At 45.4% G+C, this 16,061-nt stretch overlaps 2 protein-coding genes across 3 annotated transcripts in view; both read left to right on the top strand.

Annotated features, from left to right (window-relative positions):
- Positions 1 to 530: 530 nt before the first annotated feature.
- On the top strand, positions 531 to 3,411 carry C10H15orf61 (chromosome 10 C15orf61 homolog). Its single transcript, XM_085070248.1, has 2 exons — positions 531 to 915; positions 2,677 to 3,411. The coding sequence occupies exons 1-2, from the start codon at positions 567 to 569 to the stop codon at positions 2,802 to 2,804; spliced, it is 477 nt and encodes a 158-aa protein (XP_084926374.1). The 5' UTR covers positions 531 to 566; the 3' UTR covers positions 2,805 to 3,411.
- A 3,831-nt stretch (positions 3,412 to 7,242) lies between these two features.
- MAP2K5 (mitogen-activated protein kinase kinase 5) overlaps positions 7,243 to 16,061 on the top strand; it is a 112,847-nt gene continuing 104,028 nt past the window's right edge. Inside the window, exon 1 of one of the 2 annotated variants that reach the window (XM_085070245.1) lies at positions 7,243 to 7,296. Coding sequence is in view for 1 of the 2 variants with exons in the window: in XM_085070244.1 (XP_084926370.1) it covers positions 10,921 to 11,055 (135 nt within the window). In the remaining variant the exon portion in view is untranslated. Of the gene's footprint in view, positions 7,297 to 10,788; positions 11,056 to 16,061 lie in introns of those variants that run through there. The other variant, XM_085070244.1, reaches the window with a different exon arrangement.

The following is a 16,061-nucleotide window of genomic DNA, read 5'->3' as shown; positions in this document are numbered from 1 at the left end:
CTGTTCCCTGCAAGCAGAGCCTGATCCCCCGGCTCCATCCTCCTGTCAGCAGTTGTGCAGAGCCTGAGGCCTGAGAGAAGCTTCAGCTCCGGGGGCGAAGGCCTGAGGGCAGAGCGGCTCGGACCGGGGAGCTCCGCACCTTTTCCTCCTCCCTTCTTCCTCTCTCCTTCTCGCTTTCCCTTCTTTCCCTTTCCCTCTCTTCCTCCTTCGCCCTTTCCCTCCTCTCTTTCCCCTCTCCTCCTTCTCTCAGCCTCTCCCCCCTGACCCTCCTTTTCTCCAGGCTGATCCCCTTCCCCAGCTCCCTCAGCCGCTCCTGATGCTCCAGCCCTTCCCCAGCTCCATTCCCTTCCCTGGACACTCTCCAGCCCCTCCATGTCCTTGTGAGCTGAGGGTCGCAGACCCGTGGCGGCTGTCCCGCTCGATTCCCAGGCCATTCCCGCTCGGTTCCCGCTCGTTTCTCGGGTCCGTTCCCGCTCGGTTCCCGCTCGGTTCCCGGGCCATTCCCGCTCGGTTCCCGCCCCCGGGCGGCGCAGGCGCGCTGCGGGCTGAGCGCGGAGCCCCGCGGGATGCGGGCGCTGTGGGCGCTCCGGGCGCTGCGGCGGCTGCACGAAGCGGCCGTGGCGCTGCTGCTGTGGCGAGGCTCTGCCCCGGCCCGGCCCGCGGCCTCCGAGGTGCTGAGCCAGCACCTGCGGCAGCGCCGCCTGCCCCACTGGACCTCCTTCTGCGTCAAGTACAGCGCGGTGCGCAACGACCAGTTCGGCCTCTCGCACTTCAACTGGCCCGTGGACGGCGCCAACTACCTGGTGCTGCGCACCGGCTGCTTCCCCTTCATCAAGTACCACTGCTCCCGCGCGGCCCCGCAGGACCTGGAGCTGCAGAACGCCTTCTTCACCGCGCTCAAGGTGCTCAACGCCGGTGAGTCCTGCTCGGCCCGGCCGTGCGGCGCCGTGAGGGGCGGGCGGGGCAGCGAGGGCAGGGCGGCCTGAGGGCAGAGCGGCCTGAGGGCAGAGCGGCCTGAGGGAGCGGCGGCCGCTGGGAGGGCCGGGGCGGCTCGGACCGGGGAGCTCCGCGCCCTTTGCTTCTCCTTCCCTTCTTCCTCTCTCCTTCCTCCTCTCCTTCTCTCTTTCCCTTCTTTCCCTCTCCTTTTCCTTCGTTCTTTCCCCCTCTCTGTCCCCTCTCCGCCTTCTCTCTTTCCCCCCGTCCTCTCTCCTTCCTCCTCTCCCTTTCCTCTCTTTCTCCTTCTCTCCTTCTTTCCCTTTCCCTCTCTTCTCCCTCCCTTCCATCTCGTCCTCTCTCCTCCCTCCCCGCTCGGCCAGCAATTCCCGAGCAGTAACTCCCAGCAAGGGGCAGAGCTGTAAATCGACCCTGACTGGGGGTTTGACCGAGTTGGTGTTTCTCTGACCGCTTGTGACAGTGACAAATCAAACCCTTGGTGTTTAAGCGGCTCCCGCCTTTGGTAGGAGCATTTTCCAGCTGAAAATCCGCCTGCCGTGGAGGAAGTTTTGTCCTGTAAGGAATTCTGAAGCGAAACGCTGTTTTAGGCAGTGGCTGATGAAGGAATGGTCAGACTGCTGTGATCCTAATGTGCTGCTGGAATGTAAATCCCTATAATAAAAATGTTCTCATCATCTTGTCAATATAAAAGTAGATTATTATTAATAATATATGACATATATTATTTCAAAACTTTGGCTGCAGATCCAAAGCTTATTTGAATGCCGGCAGTGATGGTGACATAACATTTCATACATTCTTCATTTTCATATTTAATTTTTAAAAATCTCATTCACCCCACAAGTCTTCAGTGACTTTTTTCAAAACATGTCTGCTAGTCTAATTTTCTGACATAGTGAGAAAACATAATCACAAGGACTGATTTCTTAACAGCACCTTTACATCTGGTTTTCTTTATCCCTCCATGGAGTCACACCTTTGTTTTTCTCACCCTTCATGTTTCTTATATAAATGATGGGAAAACATGTTTAAAAGGCAATTCACTTCCCTCAGAATCCTGCTTAAGCACTTGGATGGCTCCAAGCACGTGAAATTTGGTGTTTCTGAACCTTACTGAATTCAGGGCCTAAATCCATCTCTGCTTTTCCCTCTATAATAAATAAAATATTATCTGTAATAGATGGATAAATTGGCAGTGCTAAAAAATATGTCACTTTATATAAACCTTTCTGCCCCTTGCAGTTCTCTTGGAGTTGGTAGTCTTGATGCTGATCTGATTTTCCCCAGAGCTGCTTCGTGTTGATCTATGGATTCACTGCCTATTTTGTTTCTGATTTCTGCTCTGACATAGACTCCAGTAACTAAGTGGATGTCCAGGGAGTTTGGGATTAGGATTTGTGTGTGTATATATATATTTAATCAGTAGAAATCAGGCTGTGTACATTGCCATGTCTCACTTCTTTCATGCTGTTATCCTCCTATTTCTTTTTATAATAATTCCTGCCTATTGCTGCTTAAGCTGCTTCCTCACTCTTGTCTCAGGAAAGGTGCTAAGCACTGATAGCTTCATTTAAATAAAGGCAAAACACTTCTAAGGCAGCTCTTACAGGGATGTTTTTCCTCTCTTTTCATTTTGTAGTCATCATTCTTCACTTTTAATCTACAGTTTGAATTTCCCTGGCTTGCTCTCTGTGTATGTAACATATTTTTATCTTTCCTTAGGCATCCCAACCTTACTGTATGGAATTGGCTCCTGGTTCTTTGCCAGTGTCACAGAGACTGTTCACACGAGCCATGGCCCAGTTACTATTTATTTTCTAAATAAAGAAGATGAAGGAGCCATGTACTGAGCTCAGACCCTCGAGTACCTGTCCTTTGGTGGGTTTTGTGTTCCAGCTGCTACAAATACCTGCTCCTTTTGCCTCAAAACAACCAAAAAACTTGGTTTTTGCAGTGCAATCAAATACTCAATGTGCTGTTTCAGGAAGCTTCATGGACTTGTTGGTCACGAGAGATTTATTTTTGCTGAGGTCTGTAAAGTTGAAGAATTAGAAGCTTTAGGAGAAGAATTAGTATTTCTAAGGGTGTGTCTGGAAGTCAGGGATTGGTGCTGCTGAACAAACTTGTGATAATTTTATTAAAGAGATACATTTCTCAACTTCGAGGACTGAACTAGTTCTGAAGTAGAGAACTTAGAGTCTGTGGGCAGGGAAGCTGTGAATGCACTGATATTTTCAGAATGTCTCTGAAAAGATAAAGCTGCTCAGGTTTACATCCTGTCTAGAAGTTTCATAATGCTTTAATTATAACAGTTGTAACTGTGTCTGAATCAATCCATTGCACTGACTGTTCACAATCATCTGGAAGAGCCTTTGGAGAAAAAAAAAACACCCTAAGAAGTACAAAATGGCTGTATCACATTTTTTAAAATGATATTTAATAAAATATCTAAATACATTTTGGTGCTTGTATCTTCTGCAGTTCTTGAGGTCCACATGTGTGTTATTTTTCTTTTGATTGTTTCATAGGTTAGTAACAAAACCTCAGTGATCTAGGTTTAGTCCCATGTGCTAATTCACAAATTAGCTGGTATTTTTAATTAATGAGGAGAATGAGAAGAATGCTACAAGAATATCTCAATTTTTTGGATGCAAAATAACTGATTTCTACAGTTGTAACCAAGCACAGCCTCAGGCACAAACTATGACAAAACTACTTCAGTTGGAAACCTGGGCAAAGCAAAAGCTTTTGGGGAACTATTTGGATAGTGGAAATACGGAATTAATGGAAACAGGAAAACCTGTACAGGATTTCTTACTGGTGCTTGGATTTAGTGCCAGCAATTAATGCTGTCAGTTCCAAATCCCACATCTGGTGATGGAAGTTCCTCATTCCAGGATTTAAGTTGGTCATTCCAGTTTTCATTAGTCAAAAAATAAATGTAAAATGGGTGGGGGCTGGTTTTGAAGGGTAATCACTATTCCTCAATAAATGATTATCAAGTATAATTTCCTTGAATTATTTTTAAACTTAATTCCAGATATTAGAAGTGTCTCCCACTTAATGAAGCAATACGTGTGGCTTTTCTACAAGCAGCACTGAACACTTTATTCAGAGAAGTGCTTGCACTGTTGAATTTTGGAGAACATCCTTGACACAAGTTAAGTGTCTCAAAGATGAAGAGATGGCATTCCAAGGACCCTCATTAATAAGAAAAATTGCTGTTAGCGTTTTTCTAGAGCTGATTCTCCCTGTAAAATAACTGCAGCTCATAAGTTTAAAGTCAAATACTGCTCATCCATTGCCACAGAGCTCATCAATACCTGGCTGTAAAGCTGGAGGCTCAACACGAGGTTGATAAAATGGTTTTTAATTACCAGACTATAAATACAGCTCTTCATCGGAGCCGCAGCTCCACTCAGTGCAGCTCGTTTGATTTCTGATAATGGGCACTGCTGACTTTGCTTACCTGTTTTTCAATAACTGCAGGCAGCAAGGCCTCCCTGTCCATGCAGTGATGGGCAAAGCTCCTTGGAGAACATCCCTGACAAACTACCCTATTGATTGCTGCAATTCTGTGCTGCTCGCAGCATTAAATGGAGCCCTGATCTCTTGTTCAATGATCTCACTGTGTAACAATTAAGCAAATGTAATATTTTCTTGTATTACATGAAAATCAATAGACCTCTTGCTCTTATGAAGTTGATGGTGCTAAAGGATGAACTAGGAGATTTCTGAGGGCAGAGTGCAAATATGGGATCACTCATTCCTTTCGTTGAGGCTTGTGTGGGAGCTCTTGCAGTTCTTCAGAGGGAAAAATGGCTTTTTATAGGGATAACCCTTGAGTTATTAAATCATAACAAAATCATTTTCAAGTATGAATATAAACCCTCTTGCTCGTCTTCAAAGGTGAAACATTTCGTCTGACTTTCACTCTTGTTTTGCTATAAACACCAACTTCTTAACATTTGTTTTATATCATTTCAGCATTGGCCTGAATGCAAGATATTGAGGGCCAGGAAGATTTGTACCACCTTGTCTCAAAAATTTCTATAACACTCAGGAATAATTGATCCACAAAACGACCCTTCTGACTTCTGACAGATTTGATTTGCATCACCTCCCATCTGAAATAAAGTTCAGCTCCTCTTGCAAGCCTTGCCTTAATTATCTCTCTGCTGTGTCCAAGGCTGATGTTTAAACGAGGGAGAGATGACGTTCAGAAAGGCTTTGTTTCACCTCCCTTAACTACTCCAGAGCAATGCAACCCCGAGGATCAGGTGGCTCCTCCTTGTAGCACCTCTTTAAAAAATCATGATTCTCGGGGCACCTTTGCCTGCAGGAGCTGCTGGTGTTACCCCTCACTGGGGTCAGCGGGCTCAGGTATCCCAGCTAAACTGTGCTACTGTAAATTAATGGAAAATGCAGCTGCTTTGCTGAAAGATCAATGTCCAATAAAGGCTGCACAATCAAATCTTGTTGCAATGATTGAGGTGCTTAATTGCCTTTCAAAGATAAGGTGGTAATCAACATACGTTCAGCTGATCTTTTTTACCGCTCCAATTACATGCTAATGACAGCAGCCCAGGCAGGATCTTTAACTACTTATACTTATTAAATCTTACTTGTGTGTGCTGAAAAATTACTTAAGCCACACAATCGATAAAACCCAGCTCTTAATTACTATATTTCACTTTTAGACCTTTTTGTATGGTTGATAAATGTTCCACCAGAGGTTCTGCAGCGCTAATGAGTTACCCCGAGAAATGCCCTTTTCTGCTGTTGTCTCCTCCAAATTGTGGTTAAACTTGGATGGGTTTGTTTGTTTTATTGAAGTTTGGGGAATGCTGATGCAACTATGGGCCAGGCAGCTCGTTTTGTTTAAATATTTTTAGATCTAACATCGCTCCTTTTATCACCAGTTGAACTACTTGCAGGTGGGTGCAGTTCAACACAAAGTTCTTTTTTTCCCCTCCATAAATTAATTCTGGATTTAGATACTAGCAAGAATTGAAATTCCTAAATATTTATGATAAATACTCTCATATTGTCTCAAAAATCAGTTGTGTTCCCTTCTTGCTCCTCTCTCTTTCCCTGGAGCAATATCCAGAGCTTTTCTCCAGTTTTCAGGAAAACCTGGAGCCAGCTGAGCTTCCATTGACTTGAGCAGAATTTAGATCTGTCCTCACCCTACCTTGTTGACCTAAATCTCCTCACAAACCATAATTCTAGATCTCCCTGATGTATGTTGTTATTATGGAATGGAATTTAGGTATTTTTTAATAGCTGAATGCCCTTAGGCCTCTGGTTTAGAGCAACTTGTCCTGAAGCAAAGGGGATTTTGCTTCATATATTATTTACTTTGGCCATTTAATTTAAATTGGCTCTTGCTGTAACTCCTTAATCATGTTCACTACAGAAAAGTAAGTTAGTAATTCTGAGAGTTATCTTGATTTCTTTCCCTATTGCTGGCAATAGAAGTCCTGGTTTACTTTTTGGGCTGTATTTTTCAGTTTAAATACACCTAAGAAAAAATGGCAGCTTCAGCATTGCAGCAAGGGAATACAGAATAAAAATTGTCACTAATACATTCCAAGTTTGCTTAAAAGATTTATTTTATTTCTAGAAAGTAATAAGATGTTGGCTTTGCATTTAAGTCTTTTAAAAAGTAGAGTACACACAACTTAGAGTGATTTAAACACAGTTTATGAGCCTTGTTCTAGCTCATTATAAAACCAATTTATTACTTGCAGTGATATTAATAACCCTAATAGAATTAAAAGTGGAAAACACGATTAAAAGCAATCCTTCAGACAAAACCTCTGATCAAGGAAACTTTCAAGTTTAAAATGTAAATATCAAATTAGAACACTTTGCTTTTTGAACAAGATTACAAAGTCAAACCTGTTTTTTTCCCTTAAAAGAAGAAATGCCATTAGATATGATTGTTACATGCTCAGTGATTCATGGGCCTGCTTATGTACTTGGTGAGATATGAATTATTTAGTAAGAAAAATCACAATAATTTTGTTGTTACTCAAGAATTTATAGGTTGACAGCCAAACAATTATGCAGCCCCTGGAGCTGGTCTGAAGGGGTGCAGGAGCATCATTAACCACACAGCCAGCTTGGCTCAGCCCAACTGCTGGACTTTCCTTGTCATTATCTATCATATCATCTGCTTTATTTCAAGTAGAATCATCATTTCGAGCAAGAACTAAATATTTATTCAGCCTAAATCAAGTTTACTGTTCTGGTTTTTTTCAGCCCAAGATGAGTTTGCTGCAAGAAAGAGCTTGAAAAGATTTCTTTGAGGCCAGTGAATTTCCCTGTGAATTGAAAGTAAGATGAATTTATTTCCTGGTATTTGGTTCCCAGAGGAACTGCAGAGTGACTGGGAGGGGCAGTGGGAAGTTTGGTGGAAGTTTGAATGCCACTTCTAAGGAATTTTAATCTACACATGGTGCACTCAGTCTTTCCAGGAGATGCATTTCAGGCAAGAATATGTTTAGAAAGCCTGGACACTGCTGACCTATTTTTCATGAGCCTGAGGGAATTCAGTTTACTGCACTCACAGGCAATTGGAAGGGGAAAAAAAAGGTTAATTTCACCATGATATGTTATTTTATCAACATAGAAAGTTATGTATTAATATCTTTTCCAAAAAGACATGAAAATGTGTGCTCCTAAAACAGCCATCAGGTGTCATTTTCTCTAGGAAATGGAGAGTTTGTTATTTATAATTCCAACCTAGAAACTGGTGCAGGGAGGAAGCAGGGGTGATAAATTGAATTTAGTGAACCAAGGGCTGGCACAGAGATCCTGATTCCTCCAAGTGTATGTTACACATTGTGTCTGAATTACAGGTGATGTTGTAACACAATATTCCAAAATGTTTTAATAGTTTCATGGCAACTATTTAACTCTTCAGCCTGTAACATAGTAAATACATTTATTCCCAGGTCATGGCTGGAAAAATTCTGATAGTGGGGAGGTTAAATTCTTGGAGATGCTGAGTAGGATTCAGAATTAAATTGTAGGACTTTATCCTCAGCCCTTTGATCCCAGGGGATGAGTGCAGGACTAGAGGAATTTAGGGTTGGATCTAATGCAGGTTTTAATTCTCTGCAACTCCTGCTGGGGCATTTTCACCTGATCCACCCTTGAGACTGATCTCCCACAGCAAGGAAAACCTCCTAGATCCACACCCTGGCACAGGAATATTCGGGAGCAGAGCCAGGCCAGTCAGCTCTTGTTCTCCTCCCTCTTTTCACGGAATTCCGGTAGAGAGACTCCAAACTCCATTACATGAAGTTTGTGGCAGAGCAAAGATAGAAAATTGCTTGTGTTGGGCACCTTCCTCTGCGGTGGGAATTAAACAATTTCAAGACTTAAACTTCTCTCCTTACTTTTGGAGAGCCTTGCAAATTCTCCCGATAACCCCGGCGCAGGCAATCAGCGGCAGACAGCGTTTTCCATCCTCACGGATATTCCTGCGAGATTCCGCGGCGTGGCGAGTCTAATGATTTTCCTCCCCTCCTGTGTCAGCACTCTGCTTTTCCCTGGAAATAAATATTTATTTCCTCGCCTTGGCCACCTCCTGCTCCTCTCCGTCCTCTCCAGCGGCGCTGGAAAGCAGCAGAGAGCAGCAGCACACTGCAAGTGGCAGCTGCTCGGAGCCTCTCGGGGAGGATGCTTCCCCCTCAGAAATAAAAACAGAATTCAGAGAAGTCGTGGATAGCACATTTTGGGTGGTATTTCCTCATGGGTAAACAATAACTCTGGAGATGTGGTTATAAATATTGTGTCACCTGCATTTAGGGGGGGGAAATCAGGCTGCTTCATTATTTTTTGAATGTGGCTTTCTGAAACCCCTGAACTGTGGCAGAAACTTTTGAAGAGGAGATTCTTGGGCTACTGAAATGCAGAACTTTAAGTATATGGTACATATATAAGTATTATGTATATAAGTATTATGTATATAAGTGTTATGTATATAATTATTAAGTATTATGGTACATATTTAAAAAATCATAGATTGTGTTCTCACAACACAAATTTTTCCCCAGTATTAAGGAATAGTATGAAAAACAGATTTTGGTGACATCTCACAGCAAAAATTCTGCAGGATGATAAAATAAATATTAACTATTTGTTTCAGATGGTGTATTTAGAATGCAAATTTCTGATTAAACTTGGGTTTTGCAGAAGTCTCAGGCAAAACCAAACCTGTATCACTAAATGTGATGTTCTGTGCTTCTGAAGATATAAAAACCCTTCAAGTTTGATTACACAAACCAGAATGGGGGATTAAGGTTATGATTAGCCCTGGAAAATCGACGTAATATTTATGCAAATTTGGCAAATTGAGTTGGTTTTCCCCACAGTCTTGTAAATGAAAAAGACATTTTAGAAAAATTGCAGGTCTATAGAAATGCTATCATTTTGCGCCCTATTCTTTAAAATTTAATAGAAATGAATCTGATTGAAATGAAGCTGACTGAAAGGTACACAGGGACTGCAGGTAAAAGGTTCATTTGAACAGAAAGCTGTCTGTGTGGGCACCACCAGTCCCTGAGATCCTTAGGAGCTGGGGCTCTATTAATTTTTAGTATAGGAACTAAATTATAAAGTTATTGAACAGAGAGAGAATTTATCTCTGTTAATGGCCATTGAAAGATTTTTTTTTTTCTTCCCGAAGCTCAAACAAAGTAGAATTCGAATATGAAGAAGCTTGAAGACGTTTCAGGAATTAAATATACCTCCCATTCCCCCCACCCCTAAATTGATAATATAACTCAAACAGTCCAGTTTGTCAGAGATGATAATGTGAGAGAGTGTGATAAAATGCACAGATCAATAGCCCACAATTGAGATTAATGCTCTTCTCTTAAAAATAATAAAAAAAAAAAGTGGATTGTTTTATGTTGCAGAGCTGTGTGGAGCAGAGAGCTTTCCCTGTGCCTCTTGTCAGTGAAAAGCTAGTTTTAAAAGCTGAATTTGGTGTTTCGTGGCTGGGAATTACAGAGGTGTCCAAACAGCTCTTTGCTGCTGAGCTGGACAAGGGTTTTGTTTGATCGGAAAGATGGATCGGGGTTTGGATTGCGCTGATTTCAGCTGCATCACTGGCAGGAGGGGGAAAACGACGGAATTGTAGCTGGACATCAGCAGCGGAGTTCTGGAATGTGGAGGAATAAAGTGTGTGACAGCTGCTGGCACAACTGCTCCGAGCCCCTCCGACTGCGGGTGCAGAGCTGGGCTGTCCCAGAGCCACTGCCGGTGCCCATTGCCGGTTCGCTCTGCAGGGACACGAGGCACAGCTGACAGAGCTGGGCAAGCACAGAGCCAGAGGTGGGCAAACACCTCCGAGCTCACCAACCTCACCCAACAGCACGGTGTCCCCCCTGAGCCGTGTCCCCAGTGCCACATCCGGATGCCTCGGCAGCACTTGGAGGGCCAGGTGTGCAGGTTATCGCAGTGCAGCCCGTGCTGTGGCCGTGTGCGATGGGATAACCCGCACACAGCCCCGGGAGCAGCGCCTCCCTCCGAACCGGCAGCTCCGGCGGCGCTGGGGACTTGGCACTGCTTGTACCGGGAATCCCGGCCTGCCTCGGCTGCGTTCGCCATTTAGCTGCGCTTTTCCTGTCAAAACACAAGGCGTAACAGGGGGAAACAACTAAACCGGGAGCGCTGGCGCAGGCGGGGCGGGCAGCAGCTCGGAGCCACCTCCTCCCGACCCATGGTGCCGCCTCCCCTTCCTCCCCTTCCTCCTCCTCCTCCTCCTCCTCCTCCTCCTGTTCCTCCTGCCGTCGCCGCCGCACATCCCCTCCTCCCGGGGCTCCGTTTTGGTTCCGGGGCAGCGGCTCCTTCCTGCGGGAGGGCGGTGCAGGCTGTGCCCGGCCCAGCTCGGCTCGGCTCGGCCCGGCTCGGCGCGGCGGCCGCAGCATGTGAGCCCGCGGGGCGGGGATGCTCTGGCTGCTCTGCGGCCCCTCCGGCGCCATGGACAGCCAGGCGCTCGTCATCCGCATCAAGATCCCCGACGGAGCCGCCGTGGACTGGACCGTGCACTCCGCACCGCAGCTGCTCTTCAGGGATGTGCTGGTGAGTCCGGACGGGATCCCCTGCCATCCCGGGGAGTGCCACCGGGACCCCTGCCGTCCCGGGGAGTGCCACCGGGACCCCCTGCCCTCCCGGGGTGTGCCACCGGGCCCCCCTGCCATCCCGGGGAGTGCCACCGGGACCCCCTGCCCTCCCGGGGAGTGCCACCGTGCCCCCCTGCCATCCCGGAGATGCCACCGTGCCCCGCCTCTGTGTGGGAAGTGGTGCCCAAATCCCTCGCTGGAAGACGGGAGGTGTTTGTGGCGTGTCGGCGCTGGAAAGTTTTAATGGCAAAGTGGTTTTGGTTAGGGACTGACAAAAATCGCCGTCCCGGGGCAGCGCCCGTGCTGCTGAGGTTTTGGAGCGGTGCTGGGGGGAGCCGGGATGGGGATCTCTGGGGATCCCGCAGCTCCTGCAGGTGCCTGGCAGGAGTGATGTGCCGTGGTTGGGGTGGGAAGGAATCTTTAAAGAGCCCCAAGTCTGCCCCATGGCGTGGGCAGGGACACCTCGGGGTCAGGACATCCCCTCCCCGCCTCGGGGTGCTCCAGGCACGGCTTAGCGCTAAGGAGAAAGTTGTGTTTGGGAATCCCGGCTCGGGAGAACTAACAGGCTCTGAAATAGGGCTGAGGCCACAGCTGCTCTCGGTGGCATTGCCCACGGCTGGCCTGGGGCCTTGTTGTGTCTCCTTTGCCCCCATCTCATGGTTTTTGTCCACCTGCACCCGAGGATGCTCTGTTTACTCAGAAATGGGAGTGAGTGTTTATCCCACTTCTTCCTAACTGCATCCTGAGCCCCAAGACAAGCCCAGTGTTTGTGTGCAGCTGTACTTTGTGCACTGTGCCCTCATCTTTCCTCCACAACACATCCTTGCCCCTGTTGCTGTCAAGAAAATCTTCCCATACCAACCATCATGTCTGTGTTTCACTTTTACTTTTGTTGTTGGTGCTTGAAAAAGATTTTGCAGATGGCTTTCAAAATGTTGCATTCTGTGGAAGAGAGATGTGGGGATTAGGGGTTGGTTTGGTGGGAAATGTTCACTGTTGGGCCTAGAAGGTTGCAGAGGGAACTGGAGCAGATGGCAGAGGCTCCAGGTTTCATTCTTCCAACTTTTAACTTTATCCGAGGCTTTCTGTAGAGGGAGGAGTGGGAGCAGAGTTTTTGAGAGAGCAGGGAGGGTTTTTGGGAGGGGAATTTCCTCTTGGTGGTTGCTGTGAGTTTCCTTTGATTGCACAACAAGCCTGGGGTGACCCTCTCTGCCCTTAAACAAAAGTGGAGCAAATCTGAGTCTGCTTTTCTCCACACTCTGCTTCATCTTTTCCATTATTTTCCCCCAAATGAAGTAAAAGAATCTCTGATGGTTAGACTACCCTTTGGCCCTCTAGAATTACTGTAAATTTAAGTTGGTTATATGATTTAAAAGTAGAGAAATGGTGGTCAATGGATGATGCAGGATCTTGAGTTCCACTTGCAGTGACCTCGAGTCACGTGGCAGTGAAGCTTCCTGAGAGCTCCTGAGTGGGAGAGAAGTGAGAAGATGAGGAAGGAGGGCATGTGATGCAGATTTGGAGCTTGGAACATCCCAGAGCTCATTCTTTCTCACTGCTGAGATGGTTGTAAGGAAGGATCTGTTGGAGAACAGGCAGACAAGTCAAAGCAGAGGGACCATGACAGGACCATTCGTTGCTGGTTTTATTAAAAATCCCATTTTCTGTCATACTTGTGTTCAGTAATGACAGAACTGGAGAATGGTTTGGGTGGGAAGGGACCTGAAAAGTTATCCAGTGCCACTCCTGCCATGGTTAGGGACACATTCCACTGTCCCAGGCTGCTCCAAGCCCTGTCCAGCTTGGCCTTGGACACTTCCAGGGATCCAGGGGCAGCCACAGCTTCTCTGGGAATTCCATCCCAATGTTTTAATCCTGTCACACCTGTGTTGGTACAGCTAATTTTCAGTTATCCCCCGTTAAACTATTGCATTCAGGTGTTGGTGGTTGTGTTTCAGGTGCCATCACAGCACACAGCTGCACTTAATTGGTCAGATAAATACAGAAATTACATTAATTACATGAGAACTGAGTTAGCTGTGCAGGAAGGTTGATCTTCCTCGGTGTTAAGAAAGCCCCATAAAATTACCTTTGAGGCCAGCAGGGTTTTATTTGATATTTTTAATGTGATTTTTGTTAATTTAGCATCGCAGTGAATACAGGTGAGTGTGGCCTTGCAGCATTTCAGGCTGGTGGACAGGATTATTCCCATCCTGCTTTTTCAGAGCAGCAATGGTGTAGAGTCACCCAATAACCTGTCCATCCCTTTAATTCTGCTTTTTGGAGGAGCTTTTGTGGGTACAGAGCTGGGATTCAATCCTGCTCCATGCAGGTTGGGATCCATGGAAGCAGCATTGCTTTGGGTCAGGAATCATTTCCTTGATTCCTTTCCTAACCTTGGTGCTCTGAGTTGTTCTTCACGATGTCACTTCAAATAAGTTCTCCTTATCAGCTTTGCAGACCTGTAAGTTACCAGTAAATAGATTTATTTTTAAGGCCCTGCTAAATGAATTACAATAAGCTTATTTTTTACCATCAAGCTGTCTGGCTTCCTCCTGTCACTGCAGTATTTAAGCACTTGGTGTTAATTCTGGAGAACTTCACGTTGTCACACTGAGATAAAACAAGTTTTCAGTGAAACACGAGAGCTGTGGGTTCAATATTTACACTGTCATTTGAGCAGAGCTTTCACATTTTCTGCTTTCTCACCCGTGCTCCTCCAGAGAACAGATTTGATGGAGTTCCCCTTGCAGCTGCTGTTCCCTGATTTTTCTCCTCACATTTAGAAGCTTTCCAGTTCTGGAAGATAAAACAGAAGCCATCACTTGAGCAACGCCTCCAGCTGTAGTATTTCATTGTTGCTGATCTCTGTTGTGATAGTAGAAAATCCCCTTGCACGTGTAATCCATTGAAATTTGGAATAATCCTTTAAGCTGGGGTCACCCCGAGGTCTGGGGGATGTTGGAGCATGGAAATGGGATGGAGCTGCTGCAAACACTTTGGGAACAGCACAGTGATGGGAGGATTTCCCTCCCACTCCCTGCCAGGCTGGTTTTGCTCAGATCCTTTGATTTAATACAATTATGGAGAGCTGAGCAGAGGCAGGTTTTGGGGGCTCTTGGTGAGGTTTTCTGCCCAGCTGTTTATTTACTGTGAGACTTGGGGTGTATAATTCACTCATTGATTATTACTCAGAGTACAGAAGTCTCAATACACACAAAAAGTTCTTCTGGAGGGGTGCTGGAGAATAATTTTTTTTTTTTAATCACATTTTCAGTGCTCTCAGAGCTTTGGGAGTCTTGGAGTTTTCCAAGCAGACTTTTGGGGCCATCAGAGCTGCCTTTGTCAGTGCTGTGCTTGCACACTCCTTCAATACAGCTTTTAAACAGCCCACAACAGTTTTTAAATCCATTTCATAGAAGCTTCTGGGTGCCCATAAATCAACATTTACAAGTGGCTTAAATCTAACACAATTCAGGTGTGTTTGCTGAGGAATTTTCAGTGTTTGAATGGATTTGGAAAGAATTAGTACAGTGTTCTGTTTAGGCAAGACTAATTCCTTATTAGAAATAGTGGCTAGCTTTGGACAGACCCTGTAGAATGGAAAAATTTTTATTAACATGGCAATATTTTGGGTTTTTTTCCCCCCTTTTTTGCCTCCACAAATTTACAATTCCATAATTAAGCCACATTGCACGTTCCTTGTGTACAATTAATAGCTGGAATTTACATCTCTTGATTTATTTCAGCATCTAAACCGACAAGACAGCACGAGGAAAGTTTTATAATTATTATTATTTGCTTCAGTTGGCCCTGTGGAAATCTTTTGCTGCTTTCACATATTATTAATTGTGTCTCTGTAATGTGGCACAGAATCTTTCATTTCCCTGCTTGGAGATGAAAGAGAAAAACGCAGAGAACAGAAGTGACAGAACATCAGTAAAGCTTTGGGAGGAGGGTGGTTAGCACCCTGAGAGGCTCCCAGTGCCTGTGCTGCCATCAATCCCGGAGTTCATTAATTCCTAATCCCTCGGTGACAGTGGCAGTGCTGGGGGTGACAGGAGGGAGCAGGAAGGGGCAGAGCCACGCTGGGCACTTGTGCTGCTGTGCCCTGATGGGACTGCTCAGGGATTGGCAGCAGAGGAACGGCTGGAAAAAATGATAAAAGCTGAAAAAAATGATGAAAGCTCTTCTCTGGTACCAGCAAAGCAGGCTAGGCTGGAGCAGGGATGTGGAACTGGAATTTTTGGTGGGTTTTGGCGAAAAAAATGATAGAAGTTCTACTCTGGTACCAGCAAAACAGGCTGGGTTGGAGTAGGGATGTGGAAATGTTAGTGTGGTTTGGTGAAAAAAAAATGATAAAAGCTGAAAAAAATGATGAAAGCGCTTCTCTGGTACCAGCAGAAAAGGCTGGTTTGGAGCAGGGATGTGGAAATGTTGATGTGTTTTGGTTAAAAAAATGATAAAAGCTGAAAAAATGATGAAAGCTCAGTGCTGGTATCAGCAAGATAGGCTGGGTTGGAGCAGAGATGTGGAATTGTTGGTGTGGTTTGGCTAAAAATTGCTAAAAGGTGAAAAAAATGATAAAATCTTTTTTCTGGGAGCAGCAAGAAGGGCTGGGTTAGAGCAGGGATGTGGAACTGGAAATGTTGGTGTGTTTTGGCAAAAAAATATGATAGAAGTTCTGCTCTGGTACCAGCAGAAAAAGCTGGGTTGGAGCAGGGATGTGGAAATGTTGGTGTGATTTGGCTAAAAATTGCTAAAAGGTGAAAAAAAATGATAAAAGCTTTTCTCTGGTACCAGCAGAAAAGGCTGGTTTGGAGCAGGGATGTGGAATTGGAAATGTTGGTGTGTTTTGGTTAAAAAAATGATAAAAGCTGAAAAAATTACGAAAGTTCAGCAGTGGTATCAGCAAGATAGGCTGGGTTGGAGCAGGGATGTGGAAATGTTGGTGTGGTTTGGTGG

The sequence above is a fragment of the Lichenostomus cassidix genome, chromosome 10, assembly GCF_008360975.1.
Source record: "Lichenostomus cassidix isolate B80296 chromosome 10, HeHo_3.0, whole genome shotgun sequence".
In the NCBI taxonomy this organism is placed as follows: domain Eukaryota; kingdom Metazoa; phylum Chordata; class Aves; order Passeriformes; family Meliphagidae; genus Lichenostomus; species Lichenostomus cassidix.
This window is presented reverse-complemented; position numbering and strand designations above follow the sequence as displayed.

Coding starts and splice junctions, on each gene's coding strand:
- C10H15orf61 (XM_085070248.1), top strand. CDS start 567: ATGCGGGCGCTGTGGGCGCTCCGGGCGCTGCGGCGGCTGCACGAAGCG. Junction 916..2,676: donor GCTCAAGGTGCTCAACGCCG/GTGAGTCCTGCT, acceptor ATCTTTCCTTAG/GCATCCCAACCTTACTGTAT.